This window comes from Podarcis pityusensis, assembly GCF_964106645.2.
Source record: "Podarcis pityusensis genome assembly, chromosome: Z".
In the NCBI taxonomy this organism is placed as follows: Eukaryota; Metazoa; Chordata; class Lepidosauria; order Squamata; family Lacertidae; genus Podarcis; species Podarcis pityusensis.
The window spans coordinates 2,122,811-2,143,640 of NC_138044.1; the positions used below are offsets into that span (position 1 = coordinate 2,122,811).

General features: G+C 48.4%; 1 protein-coding gene across 2 annotated transcripts in view; it reads right to left on the reverse strand.

Annotated features, from left to right (window-relative positions):
* Window positions 1–752: 752 nt before the first annotated feature.
* The window catches only part of LOC308468561 (carboxyl-terminal PDZ ligand of neuronal nitric oxide synthase protein-like), a 51,979-nt gene continuing 31,901 nt past the window's right edge, over window positions 753–20,830 (reverse strand). For both annotated transcript variants that reach the window (XM_080990917.1, XM_080990918.1), the window contains 9 exons: window positions 19,844–19,936; window positions 18,807–18,865; window positions 17,551–17,659; window positions 17,289–17,430; window positions 14,047–14,198; window positions 11,195–11,362; window positions 10,263–10,428; window positions 8,683–9,028; window positions 753–5,468 (listed from right to left, as the gene is read on the reverse strand). In XM_080990917.1, coding sequence (XP_080847043.1) covers window positions 5,021–5,468; window positions 8,683–9,028; window positions 10,263–10,428; window positions 11,195–11,362; window positions 14,047–14,198; window positions 17,289–17,430; window positions 17,551–17,659; window positions 18,807–18,865; window positions 19,844–19,936 — 1,683 coding nt within the window. In that variant the 3' untranslated portion in view covers window positions 753–5,020. The remainder of the gene's footprint in view (window positions 5,469–8,682; window positions 9,029–10,262; window positions 10,429–11,194; window positions 11,363–14,046; window positions 14,199–17,288; window positions 17,431–17,550; window positions 17,660–18,806; window positions 18,866–19,843; window positions 19,937–20,830) is intronic.

The window sequence follows — 20,830 nt, forward strand, 5'->3', positions numbered from 1 at the left end:
GAGGCTTGCTTTTTTGAAGTGTACTTATCTTTGACTTGCACCATTTTCCAAAAGAAGACTTTTTAAAGCCCCCCAGCACTGCTGAACCTGTTGCATGAGGCTGGCTTAATGTATTTTCAGTATGCCTCCTAGGATATTCTTCATGAAATCGTTATTAAAAAGTGTTTTGAGCTGATGTTCAGCCTCTGGAACAGGTTTTTGGGAACCAGACCTGAGACTCTTCTGTCTGTACTATCATGTAGCCTCCAAGGCAGCTTGAGCTCTGTTCTGGTGTAGTGGTTAGGGCATGCTGGAATAGGGTCTGGGGGACCAGGGTTCAAATCTCGCCTCGGCCATGTAGCCCACTAGGTTGACCTTGAGGGCCAGTCACTGCCTTTCATCACAGCATTGTCGTGAAGATTAATTGAGGGGGGAGAACCATGTCTGCCACCTTGAGCTCCCTGGAGGGAAAAGGTAGAGCATATATGTAATAAATAAATAAAATAATAGGGGAGATGAAGAAACACTCCAACTGGATTTTATGATGGGGGGGCACACTGGACGAATGACAGAACATGGGTTTTGTTTTGTTTTTTGAGAAATTAATGCATCAGGAACCAAAGTGACCCCCCCTTCTACCCCCACGAGAGAGAAAACTTAAATATGTCAATTGCCTTGTTAAGATGAAGAACGTGTGAAATAGGTAGAAAACAGGCAAATACCACCTCTCCCCCCCACCCTCACCGCACCAGAAAGAACACGCTGACAAACTGTAAGGAGAAAGAAATCTGTAATTATACTCATGGTCCCAACAACATTGAACGCTTTACACAATAAATTCAAACTTTCTCTCTCTCTCAAAGTCTTCAACAACAATTTACAGGATAACACTTGGAATTAAAACGAACCTCGACTCCTCTGCTCTCAAGTAGGCTTTAAATTATGACACAATTTCTGTCCCCCCACCCACAGAAAAGCCCCTGACTCAAACCTCTGGCCCAACATTTTGGCCCTGGCAAGAAAACTGTGGCAGATCATTCAAGCTGGCAGCTCCGACACTCTGCACATGCTTCTGCAATCTCCCCTGCAGGTTGTTCCAGAGATTTTTATTTCAAGTGAAGCTTGGCTGTTTGAATGAAGCGAGGATTCCAGTGTGGACTGGGAAATGTAAGCCGTAAAGAACAAACGTTTTGTGGGGAGGAGACTATAAGATACATCCTACATTAGTCTTTCTTAACCTGGTAGCCTCCATATGTCCTGGACTACAGCTCCCAGGTTGCAAAAGAGAGTCCTGCATTTTGCAAAAATCCTGATTATTTCAAACAGGTGGTTGTTGCTGTTTTTTTAACCACTGGGTTTCCATTCTCTGTGCTAACTTGGAAATAGCTTTGAGAGAATGTGAAACTCTGTGGCTTTTGGCTCAGAGGCTCCTATAGATGATAAAAGAAAGCAAGATATGGACACCTTCCTCTCCTCGCACCTCGCTGAGGTGCGTGCGTGTCAGCTGTTTAGTTTCCCACTATGCAACACTGTGATAAAAGAAATAAGCACCATCAGTGGAACTTCAGCATGCCTTGCAGCAGATTCTCACTCAGCACATTGCACATGGCCAGAAATATCCAAGTATGGAACACACACGTGGTCCCATCGATTGTTAAGGGCACACGCAAACACATGAAAAGTGCCATTTCCCTTCCAAACACACGGAACCGGCCAACTGAAGCTGTTCTGCACGTGCAGTGACTTGCCTGGGTGCTCACTCGTCATGCCTTGATTTTTTTAGTACATCTACCTGCAGGAGGAACGCGGGTGGCGCTGTGGGTTAAACCATAGAGCCTAGGACTTGCCGATCAGAAGGTCGGTGGTTCGAATCCCCGCGACGGGGTAAGCTCCCGTTGCTCGGTCCCTGCTCCTGCCAACCTAGCAGTTTGAAAGCAAACCAGTGCAAGTTGATAAATAGGTACCGCTCCGGCAGGAAGGTAAACAGTGTTTCCATGCGCTGCTCTGGTTTGCCAGAAGCGGCTTAGTCCTGCTGGCCACATGACCCGGAAGCTGTACGCCGGCTCCCTAGGCCAGTAAAGCGAGATGAGCGCCACAACCCCAGAGTCATCCGCAACTGGACCTAATGGTCAGGGGTCCCTTTACCTTTACCCGCAGGAAGCAGGATTCTCACCCTGCCACCCTGCTGAATATTCAACTGGCTAAACGTAGCTGTGCCTTTTTGAAAGCAGCCTGATCAGCACATGCATTGGCAAGCAAGTGTTAAAATCTCTGTGCTGCCAAGATTTCTGCATGTGTGAAAAAAATGTACACAAGAGCATTCCCACCCTCCAACCAGGGTGGTTAGGAACTCTAATTGCCCTTTGAACTTGCCCCTTGAGGACTTGTTTAGTGGTAGTTGACGGGCAATGGCCACAATTTCCAGTGGTGCCCTGCTCTGGTGACCACCCTAGGCTACTTGGCCTCTGCGGGGCCTGTTCTACCTGTGCAGAGGGTTGCTAGGCAACCCAGACATGGACGTCCATTCTCTCTCTCTTTCTCTCTCTCTCTCCCCTGAATTGCTACCAACAATACATCCCTTCACCCCAAATCAACCTTCTAAACACATTCCTAACCTGCCTCGTTTAACTGTGCATTTGGCCCCCAAAGAAGGTGCACTACATACCCCTCCCCTCTGGGTCCCCCCCAGCTATGGGACACACCTTTTAATGGCACCCTGGGATAAAAGCCCACAAGGCGCTCCATCCACATCACCAATTCCTTTCCTTTTCAGATCCCTTTCGAAATATGGCTCCTCTGCTTGTGTGAACCAGCCTGCAAGGCCTTCGTGCAAAGGAGTGAGAATCACAAACCGGGGGTGTCTTTGTTCACTAGTGTGTGGCAGCTCTGAGGGTCCTGAAAGTTTGGGGGTGGCGGGAAAATGCCCCTGATATGGTGAAAGCCACCTCCCCACCACCACTTGAGCTTGCTTGGCTGACGTGCTTCACATTCGCTCCCGTGACACGTGCTCACCTGGGGCAGCCTTCAGTGGCTGATGCATCTAATGGCGCCACTGGCATCATGACACCCCCCTGAGCATCCAGGCCTCCCGACTCCTCCTGAGCCCACCTCTTGCAATTGGCTTGCTGTCCAGTTCTCCTGACTGCATTCCCACCCGGCCCCAAATTTAACTCTCCCTCTTCTCAAACTCATCCTTTCAGCAACCTACTCCTGGTCCTCCTCCACTCTCGCTCTCTCTGTGACCAAACATTACAGTTTCCATCCTCTCTTGCATGGCTGATGAGTTTTGTTTCTGAAACAAAAACAACCCATTTCCACCCTTCTGAGCATCCACTGAGGGGAGGAGACAGCTGTGCCCTCTCCTCTGGATGACCCACAACCCCCAATTTCCAGCTTTCGCTTCAAAAGAAAGACTAGGTTTGCAGCATTCCACAGAACCTGATGGATGAGGTAAAATGTACAGGCAAGGGCCTTCTCTATTTTTCTCTTTTGGAGAAATCAGTCTGGTCCCCAATTCCAGTGTTTTACTTTGCACAGATGGCCTGGGGGGGGGGAATCTCCTTCAACGCTCCTGTGAGCGTGCAGTATGATACATGGCAGAACAAGTTGCCAACAGTGAGACCCTCTGGGGATGGGTCTACTCGGAGTAAAACTTTGTTGTCCACCACTCAGGCATGCCCTGGAATTTGCTTTCTGCACTCTCTCACTCTTGTGCCTCCAACTCAGAACAAAACTGTTTGGATTTCACCAATTTTAATAATAATTTATTATTTATAGCCCACCCATCTGGCTGGGTTTCCCCAGCCACTCTGGGCGGCTCCCAACCAAATTAATAATAATAATAATAATATTAAAGTAATAAAACATCAGACATTAAAAACTTCCCTAAACAGGGCTGCCTTCAGGTGTCTTCTAAAAGTCAGATAGCTGTTTATTTCCTTGACATCTGATGGGAGGGCGTTCCGCAGGGTGGGTGCCACTACTGAGAAGGAATAGGAAAACAGAAATGATAATAACTACCTCAGGATCTAGGAAACACCAATATGCTTAATTTCTCCAGCCTCAGAATAAAATAAAACCGAAAGGAGCATCTGTGCCACAAAACTCCTGCTGAAGGAAGGGATGGTCTGCAGGTGGGGGAAATTGGGGGGGGGGGGAATCTGAAGGGTGGCTCTCCTTCATTTAGGTGCAAACTTCCTGCACCTTCAGCATCCCCCCCCCCGTAGGTTAGAGGTAAGGTCTTTGGAAGGCACCACCACAGTCCCTCTCTGGTTTAACAGCCGCCGCCTAGTCTGGAAATGGCAGACAGGATGCCCTCGCACTGGTTCCCATAGGGGCGTCCAAGATGGGGCTTCTTGACCCTCTCGACCAGGAAGGGGGTTGGGCTTCTAATATCAAGTGACTTCAAAATACTGGACATATCTCACCTGTGTGCATTCCTCTCATTCCAGGGGAGACTTCTGGAAGTGACCATTGGGATAACCACCACCCACCCTGCTCAGGTGCTAACCTTGCCTCACAACGCCGAAAGCTGCAGGCCACCCATGACCTCCCTCTCCCTACCTCTTTTGCCCCCCAAAAACTGCAAGCAGCTTTTCTTGGCTGGGGGGGACAATCTGTGGCACACAGTCTAGATTTCAGCCAGTCGTGCTGAGCTCTTTCCCTGGGGCACAGAGACTGAGGACCTTGCTCCTGGTTGTTTACTGATGCTTGTACCCTGGGTGACACGAGGTCCTTAGGTGTTCCTCCATGCCAGGTCAGCCAGTTTGTCAAGGCTTCTGGTCATTTCCTGGTGTCTGTTGAGGACCTCTGCTTGTGTGGAAGACAAAGGCAGGAGACCCTCCCAGCTCGCTTCTTTTGGAGACCGCATGGCTTCTGGCTCAAAGTCTCCCACTTTGCTCTTATGGAACTGCCAGCCTCCACTGGTGGCCATTTCAGAGACTCCCCTCTGGCGCCGCAGCACCCTACAAGCCACCTCTAACCCCCCAATCTGTGCCTGGCAACCAGTGCAAGCTAATAGCCTGCTCCCCAAGTGCATGGTTTATGCACGAGCAACGCAGGCCCCTGATGTGTCCAGCTCGTCCTCCGAAAGACTGATGCGCAAACAGGTTTCATTGCCGGCCGAGGAGAGGAAAGGACGCCGGAGAGACAAGCTGCCATCCAGATCCCTAGAGGGGCCTTTCTCGGGTCGTCCCAAGGCCCCTTTTGCCGGGGGTGCCTGTCCACCCTCCCCAGCCCGCTCCTGGTTTTCGGCACGGCCGCAAGTGTGACCTCTTCCCAGCGTCCTGGGCTCAGACTCCAAGCTGGCCAGGGAGAAGATGGTGATGCTGGTGAGCGTGGAGGCGCTGTGGCCGGGCCCAGAGGTGGTGGTGCTGGTGGCTGCTGCTACGGCATCCGTCTCTGCTTCTAGGCTGGGTGAGGTGGTTTTGCTTGACCTCCTCCTCAGGGTTGGAGGGGGTGGGTTCAGTTTGGGGATGAGGGGCTGCAACCTGTCAAACGGAGAAGGGATGGGTGGCTTTGGGTGGCTTTCAAAGGCTTCTCGTGACTTTGCACACTGCCCTGATGTTCGGCAGAGAAGTACTTCTACAAATAAATAACTCTATGTTGTGAACGACCCTGTGATCTTTGGATAAAGGGCATTGTACAAACTTAATAAGGAAAAAAATAGAATAAAAATAATATATACCGTATTTTTCCGTGTATAAGATGACCCCATGTATAAGACACCCCCTTTTGGGGAGGCCTCCAAATTAAGAAAGCACCCCCTCAGCACTACATGTGTATAAGACAAGCCCCAATTTTAAACCTAATTTTTTGGTAAAAAAAAAACCCTACATGGAAAAATATGGTATATTTTTTTGTATTCCCCTATTCATTTAAAAAATATAGATATATCAGAGCAGTTCACAACAACTATAGATAAAATCATACAATAAAAACCATGTAAGAATGCTAAGATCAGAAATCAGCCAACTACTGTGGAACGATGTATTCTTAATTACCTGCACAGGCCAAGTTTTCAGCAGGCATTTAAAAGTTGAAACAGAAAGCGCTTGCTGAATCTCTAGTGGCAGAGTGTTCCACAGGGCTGGGCTGATGGACACCAAAGGCTCGGATTCTTGTTGTCAAGTTAGCCTCACCAACCGAGATAACGACCAACGATGCTCCTGCTGATGATCTGAGTGATCAAGCTGGGATATAAGGGTCTTAGGTACCCTGGATCCAAGTTGCCCAGGGCTTTGTAAATTAATACAAGGGCCTTGACCCTGGCTCAGTAGCAGATGGGCAGCCAGTGCAGATGCCTCAACAAGGGAGACACACATGGTCGGCCAGGTGACCCCACCAGCAATCTGGCCGCAGAATTCTGCAGTCGCTGGAGCTTCAGAACCAGACCCAAGGGCAGCCCCACGCAGAGCGCATTGCAGCAGTGCAGCCTCGAGGTACTTTTAAATTGGAGGTGCTGCCCAGGAATTGACCCAGGGACATTCTGCATGCAAAGCAGCTGTTCCACCCTTGAGTAGCAGCCCCTTCCCTGGCTTGCCTGTAGTGAGATTTGAGTAGCAGCCCCCACAACTTTGCAATTCTAGCAAACAGTAGCTGGGTGCTACCTTGGGGCAGCACACCTCTCCCAAAGCTAACCAGGTTTTGCATTCTCCATTACTAAACCGGCATACAGTATGATCGCTTACTGCGTGCAATTAACTTGCACAACTTTAACCTTGCATGGTTGAAAGCCTGCCAGTCAAAACTGCACAAATTAACTGCACACAAGGCAAAGAGCTTTAAAACTCTTTTTGCATTCTTTCTCCTCGGTGTGGAAAGAGATTTTAAGCAAGATCTCACAAGAGCACCCAGAGCCTGAGAACTGAACAGGACTTGACCGGTAAGCAAGGCAGAGAGCATAATTGTGCAAGATGTGACCGTCCTGTGTTGAGAAAGGGGGTTTTCCAGGCTGGTATGTGTCCTCAAATCGGGATGGTGCCTCTCACCTGACTGGATAGGTAGAGAGATGGGGCAGGTGGGAGCATAGGAATCTCTGGCTGTGGTGAAGCTGCATTTATAGGGTTCTGTGTGAAGGGGTCAGCCACATCCATGGCTCCACCCACTTCGGCCTCTGGCCATGTGGGCCCTTGAAAGCTGCTCAGGAGGAAACGTGGCCTTTGGGCTGAGAAAAGTCCTCCCCCCCCAGCCATCTGTGAGCAAAACAGCTGACCACATACAGGTGAAACTCGAAAAATTAGAATATCATGGAAAAGTTCCTTGATTTCCGGAATTCAACTTAAAAGGTGAAACTCATATATGAGATCGACTCGTGACATGCCAAGCGAGATATGTCAAGCCTATATTTGCTATAATTGTGATGATCATGGCGTACAGCTGATGAAAACCCCAAATTAACAATCTCAGAAAATTAGAATATTCAAGGAAATCAGCAAAACAAGGATTGCAAATCGAGCAAGATTGGACTTCGGAGAAGTGGAAGCAGATCTCGCTTTGAATGTCATGAGTCAATCTCATATATTCATTTCACCATTCAAGTTGAATTCCTGAAATCAATGAACTTTTCCACGATATTCTAATTTTTCGAGGTTCACCTGTATGCTGGCTTTTGAAGCTTCCCCAAATTCCGCTAACCAAGGCCAGATCTGCAGGGGAGGCTGAGATGATCAAGAGTCTAGAAGCCTTATGAGGAATGGTTGGCAGAGCTTGGGATGTTTAGCCTGGAGAAGAGGAGACTGGGAGGGGATACGATAGCTGTCGTCAAATATCAATTAAGGGCTGACTCACAGAAGATGGAACAAGCTTGTTTTCGCTGCTCTGGAGGGACCCAAAACCAATAGATTCAAATTGCAAGAAAGGAGATTCCAACTCAATATTAGGAAGAACTTTGTGAGGGTAAGAGCCAATCAACAGTAGAACGGACTCCCTCTGAAGGTGACTGGAGGGTTTTAATCAGAAGTTGGATGGTCCTGTGTCAGGGAATCGTTGGCTAAGATTCCTGCATTGCAGGGGGTTGGGACTACAGGTGAAACTCGAAAAATTAGAATATCGTGGAAAAGTTCCTTTCTTTCACGAATTCAACTTCAAAGGTGAAACTAATATACAGTGGTACCTCGGGTTACATATGCTTCAGGTTACAGACTCCGCTAACCCAGAAATATTACCTCATGACATGCAAAGATGGACTCATGACACGCAAAGCGAGATATGTCAAGCCTTGATTTGTTATCATTGCAATGATCATGGCGTACAGCTGATGAAAACCCCAAATTAACCATCTCAGAAAATTAGAATATTCAAGGAAATCAGCAAAACAAGGATTGCAAATCGAGCAAGATTGGACCTCTGAGAAGTAGAAGCACATCTCACTTTGCATGTTCTGAGTCTATCTCGTATATTAGTTTCACCTTTTAAGTTGAATTACTGAAAGAAACGAACTTTTCCACGATATTCTAATTTTTCGAGTTTCACTTGTAGATGACCTTGGAGATACCTCCAGTTCTGATTCTATGAGAGCAGACCAATGGGTGTGACAGCGTCATTGGCGCTGGCAGAACAGCTGCGAAACTGCAAAAATCTGCATGTATGGCAGCCCATCGCCCTTTCCCACCACACGGTGCTAAGAACCAAGCTGTGCAATTTGCCTTGCATGGGCCCAGACGTGGGTTGATTATGAGCAACTCTACGCCAAGACTCCCCTACCTCTCCTCCTGTGCCGGAGTGCCCAGGTTGCTGCTCTTCTGCCGGCTGGTTCTTCCCAGCACCGCACAGTCTGCGGCCTCAGACCCCTCAACGCTGCGGAGGCCGTCTGGCCCCTCCAGGACTGCCAGGTGCTCCTCGCTCTCTGCCCAGTGGCTCAGCTGGCTTCCCTTCTCCAGGTTGGACAGATTCAGGTAAGACTCGCAAGCGCTGCCCATCTGTGCCACAGGGCTGCCCAGGACGCTGGCCGGTGTCGAGGTGGATGGCAGGTTGATTTCAAGGCTGTAGTGGTTCTTCAAGTTGAGGGAGAGCGACTGAGCCAGCGTCAGGTTCTGCAGCGAACGGTCAACTAAAAGCAAGGTGGGGGGGGGGGGAATGGTAGATAGGTAACAACACAAGGATGGAGTGTCCGTGCCTGTTGTCTGAGACCAAAGGCTTCCCACAGAGGCTCCTGGGAAGCTCCCAAGCTGTGGGTGCAGGCCAATAGCCCTCCCTGGCCCTGTTTTATGCCCCCAGTATCTGGTATTCGAAGGGACGCGGGTGGCACTGTGGGTTAAACCATAGAACCTAGGACTTGCCGATCAGAAGGTCGGCGGTTTGAATCCCCGCAACGGGGTGAGCTCCCGTTGCTCGGTCCCTGCTCCTGCCAACCTAGCAGTTCGAAAGCACGTCAAAGTGCAAGTAGATAAATAGGTACCGCTCCGGCGGGAAGGTAAACGGTGTTTCTGTGCACTGCTCTGGTTTGCCAGAAGCAGCTTAGTCATGCTGGTCACATGACCCGGAATCTGTACGCCAGCTTCCTAGGCCAGTAAAGCGAGATGAGCACCGACGACTGGACCTAATGGTCAGGGGTCCCTTTACCTTTATCTGGTATTCCGTGGCAGACTGTCTCTGCGCCTGGAGGCTCCATCTATTCATCAGGATAAAGGTAAAGGGTAAGGGGACCCCTTACCATTAGGTCCAGTCGTGACCGACTCTGGGGTTGTGGCGCTCATCTCGCTTTACTGGCCAAGGGAGCCGGCATACAGCTTCCAGGAACTCCTGTACACCTCACCTGTACAGCTCACCCCGTAGTGGGGATTCGAACCGCCGACCTTCTGACCAGCAAATCCTAGGCTCTGTGGTTTAACCCACAGCGCCACCCATGTCCCATCCATCAGGATATAAAGCCATTTATTTGATAGAACTCGCAAAGCCACACCAGCCACTGAGCGCATCCATTGCTCTAATTCTGCACTGCATTGCAGTAGTGCTGTGGCGAATTCAGAAGCTCAGGGTCCCTTCATGGCAGTCGCAGCCATGCCCCGCACAGCCACCCTCTTTCTCAGACTATACAACTTTCTAAGGTTATACAGCCCTTTTATAGTAATTATACAATGGCAATAATTGCGTACCTTCTGGTGTTGCATGCAAACTTACTTTACAACCCGTTTTAATTTTATTGAGCCTAAGCTACCTGTCAGGGTTCTTAGGAGGATAATGCAGAGAGAGGGAGGATCAGGTGCATCACTGGGCACCAGAGAGATGCCCTTGAGTGACCCTCCATGGAGACACGCCCCCTCCAGACTACTCCGGTCACTCACCTGGATGTCGCAGGTGCACCTTGATCTCTAGTTCCTTGAGCTGCCTCACTAGCAAGGAGACGTGCTGGAGGAGGTCGCGGTTGGTCATCAGGAGCTGCCGGACACGGACCTGAGCTTCAACGCGGGCTGTGGTTTCGGCTGACAGCTGGTCTTTCAGTAGCTGCACCTGCCGGGAGGTGGGGTGGGGACACGATGAGAGGGTCTCATGAGCTGAGAGGGCTGAGTGAAGCCACCCGGGGCCCTGCCGGATCAAGCCAATGCATCCTTTGAACCCGACTCTCTGCTTCTAACGGTGGTCAGCTAGAGGTACCACTGGGCAACACATACGCAGGCAGACAACAGCCATTCTCTGCTGCTTTTGCCTCCAGGGAAACTCTGAACACAGAGTTTCCAACTAGGCATTGTGACAGCTATCAATAAAGTTCTCCTCCACAGCGGATTTGTCAGAGGCGCATTGGTTTTGGTTTCCTTTCCTTTTGATCCATCTATCATATTTTATCCCCTTTATTATATTATAAATATATGCATATATGCATACTCACACACACACAAGCACTTACATGCTGTTGCAAGCAGAGTTTGCTTTCAAGCTTCCAAAACCCATTCTTCTGCACTGCTTTTATTGTATTTAGAGTTTAATTGCTTTTTAACTATTTGCATTTTGCATGATTTTAGCTTTTTACCTGAATTGCTTTAATTTGTGTGAGTCACCTGGCGAAAAGCCAGGATGTAAATACAACAACAACATCCTACATGGGGCATTTTGGGGAAGAAGTTAGTTGCGCTCTCTCTCTCTCTCTCTCTTACACACACACACACACACACACTGTAATGCAGAAGAGGAATGGGGAATGGCGTGGGTGGTGACCTGCTGAAAACTGGTCAAAGAAAGTGCAGTCAGGTGGTTGCCAGACAGGTAGGGGCATAGTTACCTGAGCCGCAGCCACCTGCGTCTGCTGCTGCTGCTGGAGGAGCTGGTGCTGGAGGAGCTGGAGGCAGTGCTGGGAGGCCAGCGGGGTCACTGAGGCGGAGGAGCTGGGGCTTGCAGGACTGCCCAGCGGCTGTGCGGAGGAAGGGCGGAGCGACCCGGTCTCATTTTCCTGGAATCCAGCATGCGGCGAAAAGGAGGGGACAATCAGGAACCCCCTCCACACCTTCCCTTCTACAACACATATTCGTGCCACACAAAGAGAACTGCTGGCTGCCCAAGCGATTTGCAGCTCCTCCACATATTTCTTGCAGAATGTCATGACGCGAAGCCTTTTTAAAAATACTTTTTTCTCTCTCCCTGGAGTAGTTCTGCTGATTATTGTGAATGGTTGTCAAAAGATTAGATAAAAAGTGCTGAACAAAAGGAAGAGGAGTGAACTCAAGTGTAGGACGAGCTCCTGACAACCAGCACTCCTGTTTCGGTAGTAGTCATTACCCGAGACACAAATTATCCCTGATTTTTGTGAATTTATGCAATTATTGTTTGCACAAAATGGATTGTTTACTTATGTAGCTTGCATACAACCCTTCTTCCAAAGATCTCAGGACAGCTCGCAGCAAAAAAATCACAAGATAAAAATATGAAATACATAATAAGCATAAGAACAAAACAGACCAATAACCCCACCCCCACCCCCATTTAAAAGGACATGGAATGTTAATCAGCCCAAGGCCTGGCTGAAGAGGGAAGAAGCGTTTGGATTTGATATCCCGCTTTATCACTACCCGAAAGAGTCTCAAAGCGGCTAACAATCTCCTCTCTCTTCCTCCCCCACAACAAACACTCTGTGAGGTGAGTGGGGCTGAGAGACTTCAGAGAAGTGTGACTGGCCCAAGGTCACCCAGCAGATGCATGTGGAGGAGTGGAGACGCGAACCCAGTTCACCAGATTACGAGTCCACTGCTCTTAACCACTACACCACACTGGCTCTCAAGGGACATTTCACTTGATGCCTAAAGGTGTATAATGAAGGCACCAGGTGAGCCTCCCTAGGGAGAGCATTCCACAAATGGGGAACCACTTCCTGACAATAAGAACATAATGTGCTTATTGTTATAGTTTGAACTTCTATGAACAAATGAAAAAAACAAAAACCCCCACCTTGTATAGATTTTAAAAATAAAATCCTATCTCTTCTCTAGGTTTGGCCCCTAGCCCCAAATGTTTGTAGAGGTGGAGGGCAGGAGTGGTGCCCCCACGTCTGGCTTCTGCCTCACTGAGAAAGTGTGGGCTAGGGGCTAATCATCTTGACTTCACAGACACCTTAAATCAGTGCTCCCCAAACATTTTGGGACCACCTCTCCCTTGGTTCCATAAACTCATCCCTAGTACCTAGTGCTGTAGCTAAGAGGGGCAAAAGCTAGACGGGTTTTGCCCCAAGTGAAGCCCCCAGAGGGGTGCCACTGAGGCTCCCAGCCTGGGTATGTGTGTACGCAAATGTGCATTGGTGTGTGTATGCCAAACGGGGTCTTTGACCTAGGTGAAATAAAGCCTAGTTTCACCCCTGCCAGGACCCCCTACATTACCCTGCAGATAGCCTTATTCAGAGTAGCAGTTTGCATGGCTGACTAAGGACAACAGCAACACTATAAAACTCATAACAGTAGCAATTGCACATATATCCAAAATCCAGCTGAACCTATTTACAGTGGTAACTCTAGTTGCGGACACGAACCGTTCCGGGGTGCCGTTCACACCCCAAAAAGTCCGCAACTAGAGCAGCGCTTCTGTGCAAGCGCGGAGCGAGACAGAGCGCCTCTGCGCATGTGCGAAGCGTGCAAAATGCTTCTGTGCATGCGCGAAGAGCGCAGAAAACTTCTGTGCATGAGCAGTTTCTTCAGTGGTCTAATCTCAAAGTCTCTTAAGCTTAAGCCAAGAAAGAGTATTCTCTATAAGATTGAATATCAATATACATATCAAGACTTTTAGATTAGACCACTGAAGAAGCCTGTAAAACTATCTTGGGAGTGTGCTACCTGCAAGCCCCAGTTAAAGGGCCCCATCGGGGGCGGACAGTGGCCTCTTGATTACTTGGACTGCCAGGGCGAAACAGGTGCAAAATGCCGGCACCCTGTCTCTACAACTCTACTAGCATCTCTCGGTATTGTGAATATCACCAAACTTACCTTTTGTTGGTATCTTCATGAACTTATCTAAAAGACTGAGTTAAGCATTTGAAAAATCTATTGAAACCAGACATTATAGGCTGGGTAGTTCGCAAGTCTTTGTGGCTTTGTTTAATGTTTTGTGTTTTTCTCAGAAGGTTGATGAAGTACCGTATTTTTCGCTCTATAAGACGCACCTAGTTTTTAGAGGAGGAAAACAAGAAACAAGAAAGCAACGCAAAGCTTCCTGAGCGAAGAGGGAGGAGTGCTCCCTCTTTGCTCAAGAGGCTTTGTGTGGCTATCCCTGAAGCCAGGAGAGCAAGAGGGATCTTCTTGCTTCAGCGATAGCTGCGCAGCCTGCATTCACTCCATAACACACACACACATTTCCCCTTACTTTTTAGGAGGGGAGAAGTGCGTCTAATAGAGCGAAAAATACGGTATGTATAATTATTCTGTGTATATTAATCGCCAACGTGTTGCATGAGTTGCACAACTTCTCTCAGCAGCACAGGTTGCATTTTTCTAGCATGTAGTATGGCCAGCTTGGTCCAGCCACTCTTTCTCGGCCTAATCTACCTTGCAGGGGTGGCTGAGAGGGCAGAACACAGTTGCAAAGTGGAGGTACCTGTTCATGCTCTTCTGGGCCTCATCGGAGGGAGAAAAAAACATTGCACTGGGCTCTTACCTGGCTGCTCCGGTCCTTCAGAATCATCCCAGATTGTGGGACCCCTAGGTTGGGTGCAGCCAAACGCAGCTCGCAGGCTCCAAAGTCAGGTGCGAACGCTCCCTCAGGGCCGTTTTCTTCGTCAGCCATTGCTGCCCCAGCCAGCTGGAAACCTTGGAAGTGACACAACAACAGAGAGCAGAGGGGGTCACTCTCCCAAGGGCGAGGGAGCCCATCTTGTGGGGGGGGAGGGGGGCTGCCTTGCAACCCGGGAGAGCGTTGCCTTGAAGGTGGCCCCCGATTTCAACCTCATGCAGGAACTCCTTTATCAACTCAGCCAAGAGAAGACAACATGGTGCTTCCCACTTCCAGGTACATTTAGACAGGGGTTGAACTTACTGGGGCTTCTGTGTTGCAAAGAGAACGTCAGCAATGTCTAGGCAACACGATGACCATGTACATACGCGATAGACAATCTTTACAGAATTCCTTCAAACCATAAGAAGTAGTCAATGTGTGTAAATGAAAATATCAAATGCTGTGGAACACTGCTCATGTAATAATGTAGTCAATAATGTGACTACATTATTACATGAGCGCTGTTCCACAGCATTTACATACATTCATTCGAAATAAGATGGGTTTATGAAGCAATTCTATATCCTCCCACCACGCTGACGAAGAATTCTACGAAACCAGTAGTCAATATCCAGAACCACTGTTCAGTGTTGGACATATTTGTTGAATACACAAAGCTTCACAGCTTGTCTTTCATCGTACAAAGTCTGGTACCTCGCTTCATTTAAAGATTTTCAGAGACTTTGAGACTAAAGATTTCATTTTGTACTTCTTAGGGTTTGAAGGAATTCTATAAAGATTGTCTATCGCGTATGTACATAGTCATCGTGTTTCCTAGACATTGCTGATGCTTACTGGGGCTTCAGGACCAAATGAAGGCTTTCTGTCAATTCAGACAAAACTTCCCACAGGGCTGAGCCCAGCCATGTCCAGCAGAAACTTGATAAAACAACAGAACTGTACTATATCAGAATCTATATCATTCCCCACGGCCCACATTTGTTTTTATTTTCATTTCCTAATGCATGGAAAGCAATAACAACGGTAATAAAGAGCGAGGGAAATAATCCAAGGAAGAAAGTGGGGAGGGGGAGGAAAGAAAGGACGGAAACAAGGAGGGAGTTGGTAGCATTCCGAAAACAGCACTGCATATTATCCAATAATGTTTTTCCAGAGAACTCCACTGAGAAGAGGGCAGCTGCCAATGAGGTCCCTTTTATTTTTAGTACATTTGGTAATCGGGTGCCAAGCATAATTTACAAAGTTGTCCTTCATTTTTGGGTGGTGTAAGGTTCAGGGATGCGGGTGGCGCTGTGGGTTAAACCACAGAGCCTAGGACTTGCCGATCAGAAGGTCGGTGGTTTGAATCCCCGTAATGGGGTGAGCTCCCGTTGCTCAGTCCCTGCTCCTGCCAACCTAGCAGTTTGAAAGCACCTCAAAGTGCAAGTAGATAAATAGGTACTGCTCAGGCGGGAAGGTAAACGGCGTTTCCGTGCGCTGCTCTGGTTCGCCAGAAGCGGCTTAGTCATGCTGGCCACATGACCCGGAAGCTGTACGAAGGCTCCCTTGGCCTATAGAGCAAGATGAGCACCGCAACCCCAGAGTCGGCCACAACTGGACCTAACAGTCAGGGGTCCCTTTACCTTTACCTTTTTAAGGTTCAGGTATATTTTGTTAACTTTTCCCATTAATGCAATGGTCCAGGTCTTGAAGTACCAATACTCTTGCAAGTTTCCTGGAGCTGACATCCTCCGTATCATTTGTTATATGTTCTTGTTCTACGTGCGGTTATTTAAAAACAAGAAGAAGAAGAAGCTCCTCTTGTACATAGCTTTGGATTTTTTAAAAACACGAATTGATTAATGTGTTAGATGGTCAGGATGGACGTGAGAGACCAGGGTCCAAATCTATCTCCCCCCCACCCATCCCCAATGGCCATGAAGTTCACTCAGTGTGACCTTGGGGGCCAACGACTGACTCTCAGCCTAAACTACCTTGCAGGGGTGTTCTGAGGATTTGAATGAGGAGTGGGGACATCAATGCAAGAAAAAAGGTGCTTTGAGGATTTGCAACTAAACGCCAGGAAGAACTCTCTGAGAGTAAGAAACACTCAACAGTGAAACGGTCTCCCTCAGGAGGAGCTGGGCTCTCCTTGGAGGTTTTGAAGCAGAGGCTAGATGGCCATCGGTCATGGGAGCTTTGGCTGAGATTCCTGTGGGGGGGGGGCGGTTTTGTACTGGATGATCCTTAATGATAATAATAATAATAATAAATTTTATTTATACCCCACCCTCCCCAGCCAAGACCGGGCTCAGGGCGGCTAACACCAGATATAAAACAATTGATTGAAATACAACTTAAAAAACAAGATTAAAATACAACATTAAAATGCAGCCTCATTTCAGTGGAAACTCAAATCAAAAACTTTTGGGGGATGAAAACGTCAAATCTTCACCAAGGCCAACTATCCAGACTGGTCCTACGAGGGCCAGAAAAAAGCCAGGGAAGTCCCCAAATAGGAGTTCCATCACAGAAAGAAAAGGAAAGAAGGGGAGAGGATCAAGTTAATCCCAAGCCAAAGGCCAGGTGGAACAACTCTGTCTTACAGGCCCCGCGGAAAGAAATCAGATCCTGCAGGGCCCTGGTATCATGAGACAGAGCGTTCCACCAGGCCGGGGCCAGTGTTGAAAAGGCCCTGGCTCTGGTTGAAGCTAATCTGATTTCCTTAGGGCCCGGGACCACTAGGGCGTTGCTATTTATGGACCTTAAGGTCCTCTGCAGGGCATACCGGGAGAGGCGGTCCCGCAGGTACAAGGATCCTAGGCCGCATAGGGCTTTAAAGGTCAAAACCAGCACCTTGAACCTGACCCTGTACTCCACCAGGAGCCAATGCATCCTTTCCAACACTACAGTTCTATGATTCTATGCTCCCTAACATCTAATCATACATAAAATGTATGAAATAACAAAGAAGTAATAGTTATTTAAATAAACAAACAAACACCAAACACCACGCTCTCATCTTCTTTTGGGTGCCCCCTGAAGCTTCAAAAACCAGTCAGTGTTTATCCTCCTCCTTCCGAGGAGAAAGGCTACCACCAGGCAGGTATTTTAAATTTAAATATTAAGAAACCAGGCCCCAACCCTTTTGAAATGCCCACTCAGATCTGACCCAGACCCCTCACCTTCCACCTGGGGGTCATCCGCGGAGTTGTTGCTGGCTCCATCAGCCTGGCCATCGGCGTTCTGCAGGGCATGCTGGAGACTCAGCTTGTGACAGACCTCGAAGGCCTGGCCCACTGTCCGAACCACACGCATGGCCTGCGTCTGTGGGGAGAGAGAAGGCCCACCTTAGCACAAGGAGAGACGGGGGGAGTTAAAGGCAGCAGCAGTGGTGGGGAAGGAGGAGGTCCCGTGGCAAAGGGCCCCCCGCCCAAGCCAGCCCACCTTCTTCTTGGATTTGAAGACGTTGCACCGGAAAGAGTTGTTCGCGCCATCCCTGGCGATGTAGCTGAATATCTTCAGGTCCTGGGAATCATGAGAGACGTAGAAGATCCTGAGGAGAGGAGGTCCGCAAAGTGAACCGGAGGAAAAAGCGTCTCCAAAGTCCTGGCCACAGGGGAATGGTAACAGCATAGCTTGGGAGTTGCCTTAAGGTAAAGGTAAAGGGACCCCTGACCATTAGGTCCAGTCGCGGACGACTCTGGGGTTGCAGCGCTCATCTCGCTTTATTGGCCGAGGGAGCCGGCGTACAGCTTCCGGGTCATGTGGCCAGCATGACTAAGCCGCTTCTGGCGAACCGGAGCAGCGCACAGAAACACCGTTTACCTTCCCGCTGGAGTGGTACCTATTTATCTACTTGCACTTTGATGTGCTTTCGAACTGCTAGGTTGGCAGGAGCTGGGACCGAGCAACGGGAGCGCACCCCGTCGTGGGGATTCAAACCTCTGACCTTCTGATCGGCAAGTCCTAGGCTCTGGGGTTTAACCCACAGCGCCACCTCATCCCAAGGGAGTTGCCTTGCACTGTGCCAAATCCTTCCCTTGTTTCCCAGGAATGCTGGGCAGATTGTCCTTCAGATTTGCTCCAATGAGGTGGAAGCAATTACCAGCTTAGGGGATTGAGCCACCTGGACCAAATTAGCAGCTTTGCCAATCTGGTAGTGCAGAGGACAGCTGTCAGGGACTGCCTGGGTGGGTCAGCAGGGGAACCCCAGGAATTTGCACCAGCAGAGACAGAGAGGCCAGCTGGCACTGCAGAGACCAGCTGGAACGGAGGCTAGGTTGGCATTCCCTATTGAGGACAGCAGGACCCATATGTGCCCAATGGGCAGGGGGGCAACTGATGGGAGCTGAGCCACTAGTGGCCACCTTTTAGCCCACCAAAGGGGCAGGGGTCAATCTGCTCCTTGTCATCTCTGGCCAATCTGGAAGAATAGGGCAGCTTTGCATATATGTTGTGTTTTTATTTATCATAGTTATTAAGGCCACTCACTGCCACCAGTATATATGAAAGTCTGGTTCCTTTAAGAGTACACAGAACCTCCATTCTCAAAAACAATGGAACTCACAGGTGGATAATACCTTTTATTTTTATAAATCTTATTTGTTTGCAAAGGGGATATTTGAATGAGTTGATACTATATTACACTTTGGAGCCGCGCTGGATCCTTGCATGCAAGTAGAGAATCCGCAGCAACCTACCTGTAAACCGGGTCGTGCATGACCACCATCTTGCCCTCATCCCAGGCCCACTCCTTTCTCTGCAGACAGGAACAAAGAATTAGTATAGCCCTCTCCTCCTCCATGAATTTGCCTAGCGCCCTTTTAATGCAATCTAAGTTGGTGGCCATCTCTGCCTCCTGTGGACGTGAGTTCCACAGTTTAACTGTGTACTTTATTTCGCCTGTCCTGAATCTCCCAGCACTCGGCATCACAAGAGGACCCCATTAGTTTCTAGAATTAGTAGAGAGGGAAATGAAAGGTCCATCTACTTCTTCAACCTCATGCATGATTTTATTTATTTATTTATTTATTTATTTGAAAAGTTTTTATTATTAAAATAATTCAGCATTAATACACACATATTGAGAATATACAAGCATACAAACATACATTTCATACAATCCTTAAAAATGTTCAAACATACCTACACTCAATCCCACAGATCATTCCTTTTCCCATCACCATCCACCACCCCTCACCCCACCTTTGTGTTAGACTTCCAATCTACTCAATTGCAATTTCTTTCCACTTCTATTACTTTCTTTCACACACCTTTAACCTAATTTCATGCTTCTTTTTCTGTTACACATTGTTACCCATCTTATTTAGTATTTCAGTATTTAAAACGGAACTTGTTTATTCTAATAGGAGTTCTGATTTTTCAATATGGTTTTGCAAGTATCCTTTAAACACCTTCCAGTCCCTGTCTATCTTCTCTTTTGAGATCCTTCCAATTTCTCCCATTGTTTTGGATATATTGCAATACTCCAATAATTTGGCAAGGAACTCTGTTTTTGTCGGTATAATACCACTTTTCCAATTTTTCGCAATCAATGATTTCCAACACTTTCACACTCTCCCCTCCCCTTCTTTCCAAACCAAGAAGTCTCAAAGGTTGCTAAGGGAGTTTGCTCTCCATCCCCTTGATCATTTTTTTGCAGGATGAGAAGGTGGGGGCCCTTTCCCTGCCCCCTCCCAGCTCTCCAGCATGACTCGTCTAGGCCCCCACTCCTCACCTTCTGCTTCTTGCGCAATATCACTTTCACTCCATCCACCGAGATGATGATGTTGACCTTCTTCTTTTTGATGTTCTTGGCCTTAAATTCATACTGCGGGAAGGAAGAGGGCAGAGAGGTGCGTTAGGGTGGCCAGTTGCCGTCCAGCTTGGCCCCAAGGCTTTGCACACCACACCTTTGCAGTGGGTGGGGGCAAAGGTCACGACAGCAGCCCTGTCACATGGCTAGTGGATAAAAATACCTATCCAATTTCCACCTCTAGATTTCATGCTGGTCAATTTGTAAATGCAACCATTTGCACCCAAAGCCTCCTGCTGCATTGCCCACCCTGATTTTTGTTCATTGCAGACTGCAAAGTCCCTCCCCCTCCTTCCTCTCTCTCTCTCTCTCTCAACCGTATGTGCTGGGCTTTTTTTATCTCAGCTCAGGAGGGAGAGAGGCAACTTAGGCCTGCAGTGGGAATGTTCAAAGACCACTTGCGGGGGGCTGTCAGACTGAAACGGCCCCTGATGTGGCTGCACCACTTAAATATTCATTAAAGCGGGTTTTGAACGAAGCAGCAGAACGGAGCAGTTTCTGTGTGTGTGTTGTAGCAAACAAAACAGCCCTCCCCAAACCCCAAATAAAATCATTTGGAGAGAAAGTCAGACGAATGATGATGATAATAATAATTTATTATTTATACCCTGCCCATCTGTCTGGGTTTCTCCAGCCACTCTGGGTAGCTGGGTAGCTACAAAATATTAAAAATACAATAAAAACCAGACATTAAAAACAGGGTTGCCTTCAGATGTCTTCTAAAAGTCAGATAGCTGCTTATTTTCTTGACATCTGATGGGAGACTGTTCCACAGGGTGGCGCCACTACCAAGAAGGCCCTCTGATTTCATCCTTTGATTTGAAGGGCTCAGTCTTGGAATGCAGGGTGTGCTTACTCAATGGGGTGCAGATGTGTGAACTCTGCACATCCTCAGAGGTGCCTGCATTT